General features: G+C 44.6%; 1 protein-coding gene across 2 annotated transcripts in view; it reads left to right on the top strand.

Moving 5' to 3' along the window:
• Positions 1 to 15,007, top strand: part of Kpna6 (karyopherin subunit alpha 6) — a 31,733-nt gene that overhangs the window by 9,853 nt on the left and 6,873 nt on the right. The window contains exons 1-11 of one of the 2 annotated variants that reach the window (XM_021160244.2): positions 3,106 to 3,185; positions 4,109 to 4,242; positions 7,480 to 7,572; positions 7,869 to 7,968; positions 8,964 to 9,058; positions 9,774 to 9,905; positions 10,382 to 10,470; positions 10,907 to 11,006; positions 11,288 to 11,451; positions 11,777 to 11,855; positions 14,162 to 14,287. In XM_021160244.2, coding sequence (XP_021015903.1) covers positions 3,167 to 3,185; positions 4,109 to 4,242; positions 7,480 to 7,572; positions 7,869 to 7,968; positions 8,964 to 9,058; positions 9,774 to 9,905; positions 10,382 to 10,470; positions 10,907 to 11,006; positions 11,288 to 11,451; positions 11,777 to 11,855; positions 14,162 to 14,287 — 1,131 coding nt within the window. In that variant the 5' untranslated portion in view covers positions 3,106 to 3,166. Of the gene's footprint in view, positions 1 to 3,105; positions 3,186 to 4,108; positions 4,243 to 7,479; positions 7,573 to 7,868; positions 7,969 to 8,963; positions 9,059 to 9,773; positions 9,906 to 10,381; positions 10,471 to 10,906; positions 11,007 to 11,287; positions 11,452 to 11,776; positions 11,856 to 14,161; positions 14,288 to 15,007 lie in introns of those variants that run through there. The other variant, XM_021160246.2, reaches the window with a different exon arrangement.

The following is a 15,007-nucleotide window of genomic DNA, read 5'->3' as shown; positions in this document are numbered from 1 at the left end:
GCCACCATGTGGTTGCTGGGATTTGAACTCTGGACCTTCGGAAGAGCAGTCGGGTGCTCTTACCCACTGAGCCATCTCACCAGCCCCCCCCCCCCCCCCTGCAGTCTTTTAACTCAGGTAGAGGAGCCAGGTGGTGGTGGAGCACACCTTTCATTCAGCAATTGTTAGCAATTGGACCTCCACCTGCCTCCTTTGTCTCCCCAGTTGCTGGGATTAAAGTCATGAACCAGTATGCCCATCAAATGCTCATTACATGGCCTTGGCAGGCCTGGAACTCACAGAGATCTGCCTGCCTCGGACATATCACTTCTGAAATAAAGGTGTCTGCTGTTGCCACACCTGGCAAGTAGTTGTTTGGGTTTTTTTGTTTTAAGTTTTTTTTTTTTAAGTTTTTGAGTTTTTTGTTGTTTTTTTGTTTTAATGTACAAAAGTGTTTTGCCTACATGTTTGTCTATGCACCATGCCAGGTTCCTATGGAAATCAGAAGAGTGTCAAATTCCCTATGACTGAAGCACAAAAGGTTGTGAGCCAGTGTCAGTGGTACTGGGAATAGGACCTGGGTTCTATGTTAGAACACCCAGTGCTCTTAAACACTATGCCATCTCTCCAGTCCCTGAGTATTTATTTAGTGTGTGTGTAAGCAACAGGTCCCCCACCTTCCTTGTTAATAATAATTACCAAAATGCAAGAAAGCTGAAGAACTGAAGATGAAGTGTGAGTGACAGAGCCTGGCGGTAGTGGCACAGTCCTAGCACTGGGGCAGCAGAGCAGATGGGGCTTGGGGTTTGAGGCCAGCCAGGGCTACACAGAGAAACCCTGTCTCAGAAAACTGAAAAAATTAAAATTAAAAAAAGAATAAAATTTGACTGTATAAGATTGAACTTATACCATCTTGATAAGACTTAAAAAGTGACTCAGCGGGCTGGTGAGATGGCTCAGTTGGTAAGAGCACCCGACTGCTCTTCCGAAGATCCAGAGTTCAAATCCCAGCAACCACATGGTGGCTCACAACCATCCATGACGAGATCTGACTCCCTCTTCTGGAGTGTCTGAAGACACTACAACTACGCTACAATGTACTTACATATAATAAATAAATAAATCTTTAAAAAAAAAAAGTGACTCAGCACAAGTGTGATGGTTTGTTTATGCTCGGCCCAGGGAGTGGCACTGTGAGGAAATGTGGCCTTGTTGGAGTAGGTGTGTCACTGTGGATATGGGTTTAAGACCCTCACCCTAGCTGCCTGGAAGTCAGTATTCTGCTAGCAGCCTTCAGATGAAGATATAGAACTCTCAGCTCTGCCTGTTTGTACCATGCCTGCCTGGATGCTGCCATGCTCCTGCCTTTATGATAATGGACTGAACCTCTGAACCTGTAAGCCAGCCCCAGTTAAATGTTGTCTTTATAGAAGAGTTCTTGGTCATGGTGTCTGTGCACAGCAATGAAAACCCTAAGAAAACAGGAAAGGAACTTGTTATATACTTCAGGCTAATTGGTCTTGTAATTACAGGATCATCAACATCGAAGGCATATCAGTAAAGATAAATTTGTTTAAAAAGGACTTGTGTGGCCAGCTTGCTGGTATATGTATACCTGTAATTGCAGCTCTTGGGAGGCTGAGGCAGGAGAGTAGCAAGTTTGTTTTGTTTTGTTTTTGAGTTCCTTGAGATAGTCTTCTTATGTAGCCCAAGCTGTCCTAGAACTTGATGTGCAGACCAGGTTGGCCTCAAAATCACAGAGACCCACCTATCTCTGTCTCCTCAGTGCTAGGTGGTGAGTTTCAAGCTTGCACAAGCTACATATGAGATGCTGTGTATCTCCAGTCAGGGAAATGGATGGCACTGGATGTCCAGGTGCTGTGTTAGCATAAGTCAGACACAGGAGACAACAGTCACACAGCAACAACATACACACAGCAAGGAAGTGAAAGGGAGGCTGGAGACAGCTCAGGAGGTGAAGAGCTTGAGTTCAGATCTCTGAACACTTGTAAAGATCGGGGCAAGAGTTCATGGCAATTGCATTGAGTGTGTAGTAGGGACATTGTAACTTAATTCTTCTGACCCACAAACATGGATGGTTTTGTTCATTGGTTTTGTTTGCTCGCCAGTTGTTTATTTCTAAACTGTCGCTCAGTCTATCCTGGAATTCATTGTGCAGCTCAAGCTGGTCTTGAGCTTTGGCATCGCTATTGCCCAGTTCCTAAATTCTGGAATTAGAGGCAGCATGAGCCACCATACTTGGCTAATATTTTTATCAATGTGTGTATGTAATTTTTTTTTTAAAAAAGGGCTTTTCTGTGTAGCCTAGGCTGTCCTGAAACACAGAGATTCACCTGCCTCTGCCTCCTGTGTGCTGAAATTGAAGACTTGCGCCATACAATGCCTGGCAATTGTAATTATCTTTATGTTGCATAAGCTTTAACTGTTCTATCTCCCCCTCTTTGCATTTGTAGCTCCTCCTTTTCTCCCTCTCTCACCTTTTAATCTTTATTCCTTTCTTTTTGAGACAAGGCCTCGAAAAGATCTGCCTGGCTATAATACCAAATTTTTACTGACAACCGTGTATGTTCATAGTAATAACTAGGTAGACACAGAATTTGGGCCAGTCTGGTTGTCTTTGGTAAGACAGTAAGTGACGTACGGTTTAGAAGAGCGTCTCTGAAAGTTTGTGTTTATTCATGTCTCCTGTGTTGTGTTAGCATCCCACCCTTCAAGAGTCAACACTGTAGCTGACTTTGTACTCTGGAGATTTTTTTATTTGATTATTCTAATTTTGTAGGTGTTGTCTCCCCATTAAGTTTAGATTTGTTGTTGCTTGTACTTTAGTCTATACTGAGAATTTACTGTAAGAGAAAATTATGTATTGTAAAAATGAGTTCCTAAAAATCAGGTGTGACTGGTGAAGGGGGGCACTCTTAAGCCAGAGGGATCAAAGCATGGTCTCTGGGGTGGGAGGGTCTGTGGTACCAGGGCTTCCTTGGGTGCTTCTGCAGATGTTCATCCTTCTATTCTTTGTCGCCTGCTTCTCCACTGAAGTCATAAGTAGATGTTTGTGATAGTTACTTGTCACCATGGTAACTAAAGAAGCAATGTGGTTTCTATTTCAGTTTAACTGTCAACTGTGCTCAAAGGAGAGGACAGCCTCTGGGACAGCACAGGCTCAATCATGAAAAACTATGTGGCAGGTAGTAAAGGACAGCATTCCACAGGGGCTTGCCTTTAGTAGTCTCGCCTCTGCCTGTTTAGGTACCCATAGGAGAGGCCACTGTAGACCCTTTGTGTGTGTGTGTGTGAGTGAACGTGTGCACACATGTCGTTGTGTGCCTGTGGAAGTCAGAGGACAGTTTGCAGGAGCGAATTCTCCTTCAACTGTGTGGATCCTGGTAATAGAACTGGATCTTGAGACTTGGTGGCAAGGACCGTCAAACCTACTGAGCCATTTCATTTGATGGCTTGCTTTCTTGTTTGCATTTTTATTTGTAATGTACATGTGTTTTTATATACCTGATGCCCCATATGTGTGCAGAATCTGGGGCGATCAGAAGAGGCATCAGATGCCCTGGAACTGGAACTATAGATGGTTAGGAGCTGTGCTGTGGCTGCTGGGACCTGACCCTGGATCCTCCTCAGGAGCAGCTCATGCTCTCAGCTACTTCAGCAATCATTCCTCTAGCTTCTCTGCTTATTTAGTTTTACTTTATGAGGGTTTTGCCTACCTATGTGCTTGGCACATTCAGATGTTAGAAAATGGCACCGGATCCCATGGAGCTAGAGTTTACAGATGGTTGTCAGCCACCATATGGGTTCTGCGATTGCACCTGGGTTCTCTGCAAGAGCAGCAAATGCTTTTAACCACCGAGCATCTCTTCAGCAGCCCTGCCCCAACCCTCAAGATAATAAATCTTTATGGACTTTGCCAAGTGAACTTCCAAAGCAGTCCTAGAGAGACTGGCCAGAGGTGCTTCTCTGCTTCTTCGTTCCATTTCTTTTCAGGGCCAGAACTTGTTTGCCATCTTCCTGTGCTTTCTCCTCATTGATATTCTCATTTTGATCACGTGGGAAAAAAGAAATGCTACACTCACAACTCTGACGATCTGCTCCCTTCTAGAGACCATGGCAAGCCCCGGGAAGGACAATTATCGAATGAAGAGCTATAAGAACAATGCCTTAAACCCTGAGGAAATGAGACGAAGGAGGGAGGAAGAGGGCATTCAGCTTCGGAAACAGAAGCGGGAACAACAAGTAAGTCATCTGCATCCTCTCTCTTTCATTTTTTTAGATTTATTTATTATTATCCATAAGTACACTGTAGCTGACTTCAGATGCACCAGAAGAGGGCATCAGATCTCATTACGGATGGTTGTGAGCCACCATGTGGTTGCTGGGATTTGAACTCAGGACCTTCGGAAGAGCAGTTGGTGCTCTTAACCACTGAGCCATCTCTCCAGCCTACCTGCAGCATTCTCAGGTGCACCCATGCCTTCATCCTTCTGCCTAGGGCAGTGCGGTTCTCATCTCTCTGACGCTGAGACCCTATAATACAGTCCCTCATGTCGTGGTGACCCCAACCACAAAATTATTTTGTTGCTACTTCATAACTTATATCATAATGTAAATATCTATGTTTTCCGATGGTCTTAGGCAACCCCTGCCTGCAAAGGGATCTCAACCCATATGTTGAGAAACCCTGGCACAGGGAAATGTGGTTTATCAATATAGCAGGCTAGTCATCAAATTTGTTCACTTGTTTGTTTTGTAGGTGGGTTTGCACGTATGCAAGTTCTGTGTGTGTGACCAGACATTGATATTACCATCTCTTCCAGTTTCTGTCCACCTTAACTTCCATCACTGAACCTGAACCCACTGACTGGCTTGACTGGCCAGCGTGCTCTAGAGAGCCTGGCTCCTAAGTGCTGGGATTATAGCTGTGCACCTCACTTACATATTGGGGATTTGAACTCAGGTCCTCATGCTTGCTTTATAAGCATTTTACTCATTAATCCATCTCCCCAGACTTCTGGGTTCCTTTTCTAAGCAAATATTGGAAACTTTGAGATAGGAAAAAAAACCAATTTCTTAATCCTTTTCTAAAAATTAAACCAACTCGTGTTGTTTTTATCCTGCACTGGAGATGTAGCTCCTGTTCCCTGTGGTTTTCCTGGCTTGGTTGCTTGAGATGTGTTTGGGCGTGGCGTGGTGTGCAAGTGGGAATCAGGATAGCCGCTCAGTGTCAGTCCTCACCTTGCGCCTTGGCTGAGCCTGGGTCTCCTTTGTGTGTGGTGTGATGATGACTGCTGTGTGTGCCAGCCTGTCTCCCTCCATCTGACTGCATGACAGATACTCTTCATACGTCCTGTGCTGGGACCTCAGACTCAGGTCCTCACACACAGAGCCATCTCTTTGCCCTGTTTTTTGTTGGGGCTGGAGAGGTGACTGAGCTGTTAATGGTGCTTACTGCTCTTGAACAGGACCTAGGTTCAGGTTTTAGCACCTCCAGAGGGGTTTGCAGCCATGCATGACTCTGCTTCTAAGAGACGCGCTCTATTGCCCTCTGTGGGCTCCCTCATGCTACCTGAACTCACTCAGGCACACACGCATACATGTAAAAAAAAATTTTTTTTTTTATTTAAAAACTTGAGAAAAATTATTTTGATCAGGCAGTGGTGGTGCATGCCTTTAAGCCCAGCACTTAGGAAGCAGAGGCAGGTGGTTTTCTGTGAGTTCAAGGCCAGGGTAGTCTACAGAGTGAGTATAGCCAAGGCTTCACAGAGAAATCCGTCTCATAAAACCATATAAGTAAATGAATAAGAATATTCTGATAATTCCATCTCTGTGTGTAAGTTGTGTTAGTCACAGTTCTCCTCGGTTTCCTTGTCTTATTCCTCTCCTGCTGAATCCCCTCCTCCCAGTAACTCCTCCCACTCCCATGGCTCTCATTCCTGTGCCCTTCGGAGTTTAATGAGAGTTGTTTATAGGAGCATAAGTGGAGGTCTTAATGACAACTAGACACTTTACCAGTGGCTATACCACTGAAGAAAATGACACCTCCTCTGCCAGCTTCCTTGTGCCTTCTGTCTTCATACTGCACACAGTGTAGTCAGGGTTTGGCCTGGCCATAGAGACTTAGCAGTCATTCTGGGCTGCCTTCTGTTATGAAGAACTAGAGTCTCAGTACAACCAGAGCTGTATAGAAAGACCCTGTCTGCTAAACAAACAAAGCAAAACAAAGAAGCACTTTGATTTCATGTGTATGCTTTGTGTATATATGTGTACCTGGTGTCTGCAGAGGTCAGAAGAGAGCACTGGATATCCTGGAACTGGGAACCGAACCCAAGTCCCCTTGACAGCAACAGAGAGCCATGTCTCTGGCCTTCTGTTCTTTTAAGAGTCTTCTGTATTAAATGTACTTAGGACAAGCTCAGCAGTGGGGATACGTGCTCCTAATCCCAGGACTCACGGGGCAGAAGCAGGTGGATCTTTGAGTTTGAGGCCAGCCTGGTTTACAGAGCAAGTTCCAGGGCAGCCAGGGTTACACAGATGGAACTGTCTCCAAAAAGAAAAAGAAAAAAAAAGAAAAAAAAATTTGCCCAGGCCAGAAACTGATTAATCTTACAGTTGCACCACCATGTACGACTAGATGTAATTACTCAGCTCTAGATTCAGTCATGGAACTTGCTTTTGTCACATTTATTTGTCTTCTGGGAACTTATGTAGACCAGGCTGGCCTCAGTGATATGCCTGACTGTTTCTCCTGAGTGCTGGAATTCAAACATGGATGACCACCACCTACCTACCTATCTTCCTTCTGTCCTTCCTTCCTTCCTTCCTTCCTTCCTTCCTTCCTTCCTTCCTTCCTTCCTATTTCTTTAAGATTGATTGATTATGTATGCAGGAGTCTCTTGCATGAATGCCTGCAGGACAGAAGAGGGCACCAGATCTCACCAAAAATGGTTGTAAGCCACTACCATGTTACTGGGAATTGAACTCAGGACTTCTGGAAGAGCAGCCAGTGTTTTTAACCTCTGAGCCATCACTCCAGCCCCCTTTCTTTCTTCTTTAATGTTTTTTTTTTAAATTTATTTATTATATGTAAGTACACTGTAGCTGTCTTCAGACTCTCCAGAAGAGGGTGTCAGATCTCATTACAGATGGTTGTGAGCCACCATGTGGTTGCTGGGATTTGAACTCAGGACCTTAGGAAGAGCGGTCAGTGTGCTTAACCACTGAGCCATCTCACCAGCCCTAATGTTTTTTTCATTCTCCTCACCATTACACAAAGTGAAAGTTTTTTTCAAATAAGTTTTTTAAAAGAATGTGAATAGATGTATCATAGAAAACAAAGCTTTTGAACACGTTTCATGTCTGCTTAAATTAAATGTTGGCCTCATTTTCCTCATGCTCATAGTTTCTTGTCATTATGTCATAATCTGCCCTCAGTTTGTGAGTGATGTTACCCTGTCTCCCCTCTTCGCTTTTCAGCTTTTTAAACGGAGAAATGTAGAGCTGATTAATGAAGAAGCTGCCATGTTTGATAGTCTGCTGATGGATTCCTATGTGAGCTCTACAACTGGGGTAAGCCCTTCAAGGCCTGGTCACAGCTCCTGTGGGCACAGAAGTCAGATGGGAAGCTCTTCCGTGCCTTCTGTGGACAATCCTCAAGGGATCCACTGATGCAGACCCTGAGGAAACATTTAGGGAAGCTGCACCACAGCTGGGAATCCCTTTAAATTTTGTACCTTGAAGCAGACGTGGTTGGCTAAGCCCTCCTCTCACTTGAGGATCTTAGGAAGCAGAAGCCATGCAAGGTTGTGTGTTCCCTAATGGCTGTATTATTGACCGCAAGGCCGTGAACCCGTTTTCTGTTCTAGGAGAGTGTGATCACGAGAGAGATGGTGGAGATGCTCTTCTCGGACGACTCTGACTTGCAGTTAGCAACCACACAGAAATTCCGGAAACTCCTGTCCAAAGGTACAGGACCTGGTCCTTCGCAGAAAGGGGCCATGGGATTTAGCCTTCTGTCTCTTTTTTGATGGTTTGTTCTGTTTTGTTTTGTTTTTTTGAGACAGGGTTTCTCTGTGTAGCCCTGGCTGTCCTGGAACTCACTTTGTAGACCAGGCTGGCCTCGAACTCAGAAATCTGCCTGCCTTTGCCTCCCAAGTGCTGGAATTAAAGGTGTGCGCCACCACTGCCCTCCAATTTTTTATTAGGTATTTTCTTCATTTACATTTCAAATGCTATCCCGAAAGTCCCCTATACCCTCCCCCCAGCCTTCTGTCTCTTTACTGCCCATTGCTCATCCTACCTTGCTGGCCAGGTTTTCTTTGAATATGTCAAGTGGGTGTATTCCCACTTTTATATTTGGCATTCCCTCTTCTAATAATCCTTTTCCCAAAAAAATGTTCAGCACTTCCTTCAGCTACCTTTTTTCATTTTTTTGTTTTTTTTTTTTTTGTTTTTCAAGACAGGGTTTCTCTGTGTAACTCTGGCTGTCCTGGAACTCACTCTGTAGACTAGGCTGGCTTTGAATTCACAGAGATCCATCTGCCTTTGCCTCCCAAGCACTGGGATTATAGGTGTGCTCCACCACTACCTAGCAGGTCTTTGTTAGAAGGGAAATGTATAGGCTGAGGTTGCTCATTCCTTGGAGCGTGCTCTCTCTCCCTCTCTCTTTCCCTCTCTCTCTCTCTCTCTCTCTCTCTCTCTCCCTCTCCTTCTCCCTCTCCCTCTCCCTCTCTCTCTCTCTCTCTCTCTCCTTTTCTGACGTGCTTACATATAGGAAGCCAGAGGTGAGCATACCTAGATTAGGTTGCCTTTATATTTGTAACATGCCAACGGTATTCTAAGCTATAGATGAGCAAAGGACTATTTTAGAATGTCTACAAAATTGGTCAGAGCATCTCGGGTTGTGAATGGGTCAGTCCAAGCTTCTCCTGACTTTTTCTGTCTTTCCTGTCTTCCTCTAGAGCCGAGTCCTCCAATAGATGAAGTTATTAACACTCCAGGAGTAGTTGATCGGTTTGTGGAGTTTCTGAAGAGGAATGAGAATTGTACATTGCAGGTAATGGCTCTGAGGTGGAATGGCCAGATGAGAGTTCCTCACATGACAGTGGACTGTCTTTGTGGCATCCCTTAAGGAAATGGGAAAGTAATATGGGGAAATTACCTTCCTTAAAAATAGCTTCAGGGCTGGGCGTGGTAGTACAGCCTGTTCTCCACAGTGAGTGTCTTTTTAAATGAGACACACACACACACACACACACACACAGAGTGGTGGTGGGGGGAGACTCATCAGATGAAGGTTCCCATTGGGCCTGACAGTGTGACCCAGGACACATGCATGATAGAATGAATGAACTGACTCCTGCAGTCTGCAGGTTGTCCTCTGACCTCCACAAGCATGGTATGGCACATAGATGAACACAGACACAAAAAATAAAGAAAAGGGTTTTGGATGGCAATAATTTCGTGAACCTGGCTGAGTTTCCACAGTATATATATATATACAGAGGGGGAGCGGGGAAGCTTTAAGCCACACTAATACTTTTAGCCAGCATATATTAATACTTTCAGCATGCAGGAGGCTGGGACATGAGGATTGCCACAGGGTTGATACCAGCGGCATGCAAGTCCCCTCTCTGCTAAAGGATGGCGGGGAAAGACACGTTTAGTTTGGCTTCTGTTGCTACTAGAGATTGGCTGTTGTGAGGCAGGTGGGTAGGTAGGGCTGCTCAGTCTGCAGTGACCTCTCAGTTGTGTTGTGATCTCCCTTTCAGTTTGAAGCTGCCTGGGCTCTAACAAACATTGCCTCTGGAACCTCTCAGCAGACCAAAATTGTCATTGAAGCAGGAGCTGTCCCCATTTTTATCGAGTTGCTTAACTCAGACTTTGAAGATGTACAAGAACAGGTAACGCTCAGGATTTGGTTCATGTTTTGCCGTACTTACAGTACAGTAAAAAATAAATATTAACGCATATTTGGAGAGATATGGAGAATTGAACAAGGCTTGCTGCTCCTTGTATGAAAATGGGTTAGCCTGTGGTACTTACACAGAAATGGAATGCAGTGATGGAATCTTTCTCTTTACCTCATGTGGGTCTGTGCCAAGGTAGAGTCAAGACTTTTTCTTTCTCCCTTCCTAATGAAGGGATGATGAAGTCTGTAGTTTGGTGTCTCTGGCTTCAGTTCATGTGGCAGCCTGCCTTTCCCACTGAACCAGGGCTTCCGGGGGAGAAGCTCTAAAAGAGCAAGTGCTCAGCAAGAGTCATCCTAGACACAGTCTACAAAGTGGTCCTCACCCTGTTGGGCCGCTTTGTAGCACTGATTATCAGTAGTCACAGAAGCTGCCAGGCTCTGGGTGACAGTTCTCTCCTCCCTTTTCAGGCAGTATGGGCTCTTGGAAACATAGCTGGAGATAGTTCGGTTTGCAGAGATTATGTCTTGAATTGTTCCATCCTTAACCCTTTGTTAACGTGAGTAACTAACAGCATTTGCACCCGGGGATCTGCAGGGTGGCTACGTGGCAGTATATGTGGGGGATAATAAAACCTTGGATGGTGGCACAAACCTTTGGTCCCAGCATTCGGGAGGCATAGGCAGGCAGATTTCTGAGTTCAATGCCACCTTGATCTACAGAATGAGTTCCAGGAGAGCCATAGTTAGACAGAGAAAAGCCTGTCACAAGACAAAAACAAGTAATGAGGCCCAGCATAGTGGCACGGGCCTTTTAATCCTAGCCCTTGGGAGGCCAGCCCAGTCTACATTAGCAAGTTTCAGACTATCCAGGACTGAACAACCTCCCATTTTCACGAACAAGATAGTCCTAGGGCCTGGGTTATACTCTAGGGTCTGTGGTCACAGCCCTGTGCTAGAGTGTCAGTGCTCAGATTATGGCTTCCTTGTTTACAGACTCCTTACTAAGTCCACACGACTGACAATGACACGGAATGCAGTCTGGGCCCTGTCAAACCTCTGCCGAGGCAAGAATCCTCCTCCAGAGTTTGCAAAGGTGAGAGCCACCTACTAGCTATAAGTGATACCAGATTCCATCATAGGATTTCTTTTTAAGTTTTGGGAAGACCCATTAGAGTCTCAAATCCTGTGAAAGACAAGGCAATCATCAGTGTAGAGGGCGATTTTGTGTGCCAGGGTAGGAGAGTGAAAAGGTGGTCCTGCAGGTTTGATGGCATTCCCAGGGTGTAGAATTCCATGTTGGGAAGAGGTAGCCATGATAGGCTTGGTGAGAGAGCTGATGTAGCCCTATGATCAGTCCTCCTCTGCTTCCAACAGGTCTCTCCTTGTTTGCCTGTATTGTCCCGATTGCTCTTCAGCAGTGACTCAGACTTGCTGGCAGATGCTTGCTGGGCCCTCTCCTACCTGTCTGATGGCCCCAATGAGAAGATCCAGGCAGTCATAGACTCTGGAGTCTGCCGGAGATTGGTAGAGCTTCTGATGTGAGTGGTTTGAGTTCAAGAGGGTGAAAGTTTCCTTAGCTTTACCAAGGTCAAAGACCTCTAGCCAAAGACATGGTGGTGTGGCTGTAATCCCAGCCTTTGGGAGACAGGAGAATAACAAATTCAAGGACAGGGTGGGCTGCAGTATAAAGACTGTCTCACAAAACAAAGCAAAAAACCAAAAACCCAAAACTACAAACAGCAGATTGCTGACCTACCCAAAGGTCTGGAGCTGCAAGGAATATGGGCAGTGTTGGTTTTCGGCAGTCGGCAGGACTGAATGTGATGTGCTGTCTCTCCACTGATAGCTGTTCTTCCTCTGTAGGCACAACGATTACAAAGTGGCATCTCCTGCCTTGAGAGCTGTGGGTAATATTGTCACTGGGGATGACATCCAGACCCAGGTGAGGAAGAAGGGGTGGGATCTTAGCTTAGGTCAGCTGTGGGAGAACAGAGAGAGTGCTGTGGACCAAAGTCTTCCTGGGTAACTGCATGGTCTAGCAGAGAAAGCGTGACTTTAAGTAGTTTTAGCACGGGGGCTGGTGAGATGGCTCAGTGGTTAAGAGCACCGACTGCTCTTCTGAAGGTCCAGAGTTCACATCCCAGCAACCACATGGTGGCTCACAACCACCCATAATGAGATCTGACTCCCTCTTCTGGTGTGTCTGAAGTCAGCTACAGTGTACTTACATATAATAAATAAATAAATAAATCTAAAAAAAAAAAAAAAGTAGTTTTAGCACTGGCAGTCTCTGTATTTTCATACTTCCTTCTTCTCTTCTTAAACAAATTAGAAACAAATCATACCATTGCTACTTGAGCAAAGAAAGCTAAATGGAATGACTGGATTTGTTTGGAATGAAGGTCCATGATCCTTTTGAGACACTAAAAGCTGTGGGGTCACCAATGCTTCTAGGCCTTCACCTCATGCTAAACTCATGTTAGCCTTTTCAGCCGTGTGGCACACACTGTAATCCGAGCACTTGTGAGTTAGAGGCAGAAGGCTCAGCTAGTTCAGGGCCATTATTGACTATATGAAACCCTATCTCAAAAACCCAAAAATAGGAAAAATATTTCCTACAAACCAGTAGCAGAGTGGGTGTGTATCTGCTGGGGAGGCTGAGGTGGGAAGGAAGGAGCCCAGGGCTTGGAGACCAGCCTGCGCAGTACAACAAGGTCCTGTCTCAGAAGACCCTGCACACACGTGAACATGGAGATGTAAGATACAGTAGGAATGATCCCACAGGGAGGGCACCAGAAATTTCTCTTGTTCAAAAGTTAGAACTCTGCTGATTTCCTGTCTGACTTTGTCAGCCAATAGTCTCCATGAGTTAGTGTGTACTCCAGTCCCTCTTGTGGTTGATATGTAGTTTACTACTGTAGACCCGTCCTTGTGAGTGGAGTTAAACCATATTAGTCCCTCATAGCTGCCTTAGTTAGCATAATGTCTTCAAGCTTCATCTGTGACGTTCATGTGTCAGAATTCTCATACTAAGATTGAAGGATATTCCAGTGTCTGTGTATACTAAGATTGAAGGATACTCCAGTGTCTGTGTATACTATTTTTTTAAATTCCTTCATCCATCTTGCAAACATTTATGTTTCTACTTCTTAGCTATTGTGAATAATGCTGTTTTGGACCCTGGTATGCAGCTACAAAGTCTCTGTTCTTTGGTCATGTATATGCAAAAGAGATTAGATAACATGGTAATTTATGCTAATTTATAAGTAGGCTTCTGTGTTATTTTATGTCTCTATCAGCTCTGTTCCATGTTCCAGTTTCTCCCTCTTTCTAAGACATCTCATTTTCTGTTTTTATATCAGCCATTCTAGTGAGTGTAAAGTGCTGTCTCCTGGTTTGATTTTTGTTTCTCTATTTATCTGATAAATGATCTTGAGCCTATTATGTGTGCTAATACATAATCGCTGTATCTCTTTTTGGAGAAATGTCTTTTCAAGCCCTTCACTCATTTTTAGTTTGATTGCTTAGGATACGAGTTCTTCATAAGGCTGGAGAGATAGCTCAGAGGTTAAGAGCACTGGCTGCTCTTCCAGAGGTCCTGAGTTCAGTTCCCAGCAACCACACGATGGCTCACAACCATCTGTAATGGGATCTGATGCTCTCTTCTAGTGTGTCTGAAGACTGTTACAGTATGCCATATAAATAAAATAAGTTCTTTTTTTAAAAAGTTCTTTACATACTCTGGATAATAACCCTTTCTTTGTTTGTTTCTTTTTTTGTTTTTTTCGAGACAGGGTTTCTCTGTATAGCTCTGGCTGTCCTGGAACTCACTTTGTAGACCAGGCTGGCCTCGAACTCAGAAATCCGCCTGCCTCTGCCTCCCGAGTGCTGGGATTAAAGGCGTGCGCCACTACGCCCGGCATAACCCTTTTTTTAAAGGCTATTTATTTATTTCATGTAGAAACACCAAAAGAGGGCATTGGATCCCATTATAGGTGGCTGTGAACCACCATGTAGTTGCTGGGAATTGAACTCAGGACCTTAGGAAGAGCAATCAGTGCCCTTAACTGCTGAGCCATCTCTCTAGCCCTGGATTTTAACTCTTAACAATACATGTTTTGCAAGTATTTTCTAATATTCTGCAGGTTTGCTTTGCACTGTTTATGGTGTCTTGATGCATATCTAATTTTAAATGAATTAACACTAAATATCTAATTTTGATACATTTCTTATGCTTTTGTGTTTTAGGTCATTCTTAATTGTTCAGCCCTCCCTTGCCTCCTCCACCTGCTGAGCAGCTCTAAGGAATCAATCCGGAAGGAAGCTTGCTGGACCATTTCAAACATCACTGCTGGCAACAGGGCTCAAATACAGGTAGATTTGCTTCCAAAAAAGGCATCTTTCCCATTAGAAACTAGGGGCGAGGCAAAGGGCAAGCTGCATAGCTCAGTAGTAGGATGTTTGCCTAATTGAATTGCCTGGATTCAGGGCCCAACACCACCAAAACAATTTGTCATAGTGACAGCGAGGTGCTCCACACCTTCTCTAGTAAGGGCAAAGAACCTGCAGGCAGGTTAACGGAAAAAAGCCTGAGTTGTGATTCTTTTGGTTTTTTTCAAGACAGGGTTTCTCTGTGTATAGCCCTGGCTGTCCTGGAACTCACTTTGTAGACCAGGCTGGCTTCAGAAATCCGCCTGCCTCTGCTTCCCAAGTGCTGGGATTAAAGGCGTGCACTACCATGCCTGACACAAGTTATGATTTTTTTTTTAAGATTTATTTATTTATTTATTATATGTAAGTACAATGTAGTTGTCTTTAGACACTCCAGAAGAGGGAGTCAGATTTCATTATGGATGGTTGTGAGCCACCATGTGGTTGCTGGGATTTGAACTCAGGACCTACGGAAGAGCAATCAGTGCTCTTAACCACTGAGCCATCTCGCCAGCCCAGTTGTGATTCTTATACTAGGTTTGATCTTCATCTTTTGCTCTGAGACAATGTTTCATGTAGTCCAGGCTAACCTCAAATGACCTTGAATTCATGATCTTTCAGTATCCACCTTCCAAGTATTGGAATTACACAAGCATATTTCAT

The sequence above is a fragment of the Mus caroli genome, chromosome 4, assembly GCF_900094665.2.
Source record: "Mus caroli chromosome 4, CAROLI_EIJ_v1.1, whole genome shotgun sequence".
In the NCBI taxonomy this organism is placed as follows: domain Eukaryota; kingdom Metazoa; phylum Chordata; class Mammalia; order Rodentia; family Muridae; genus Mus; species Mus caroli.
This window is presented reverse-complemented; position numbering and strand designations above follow the sequence as displayed.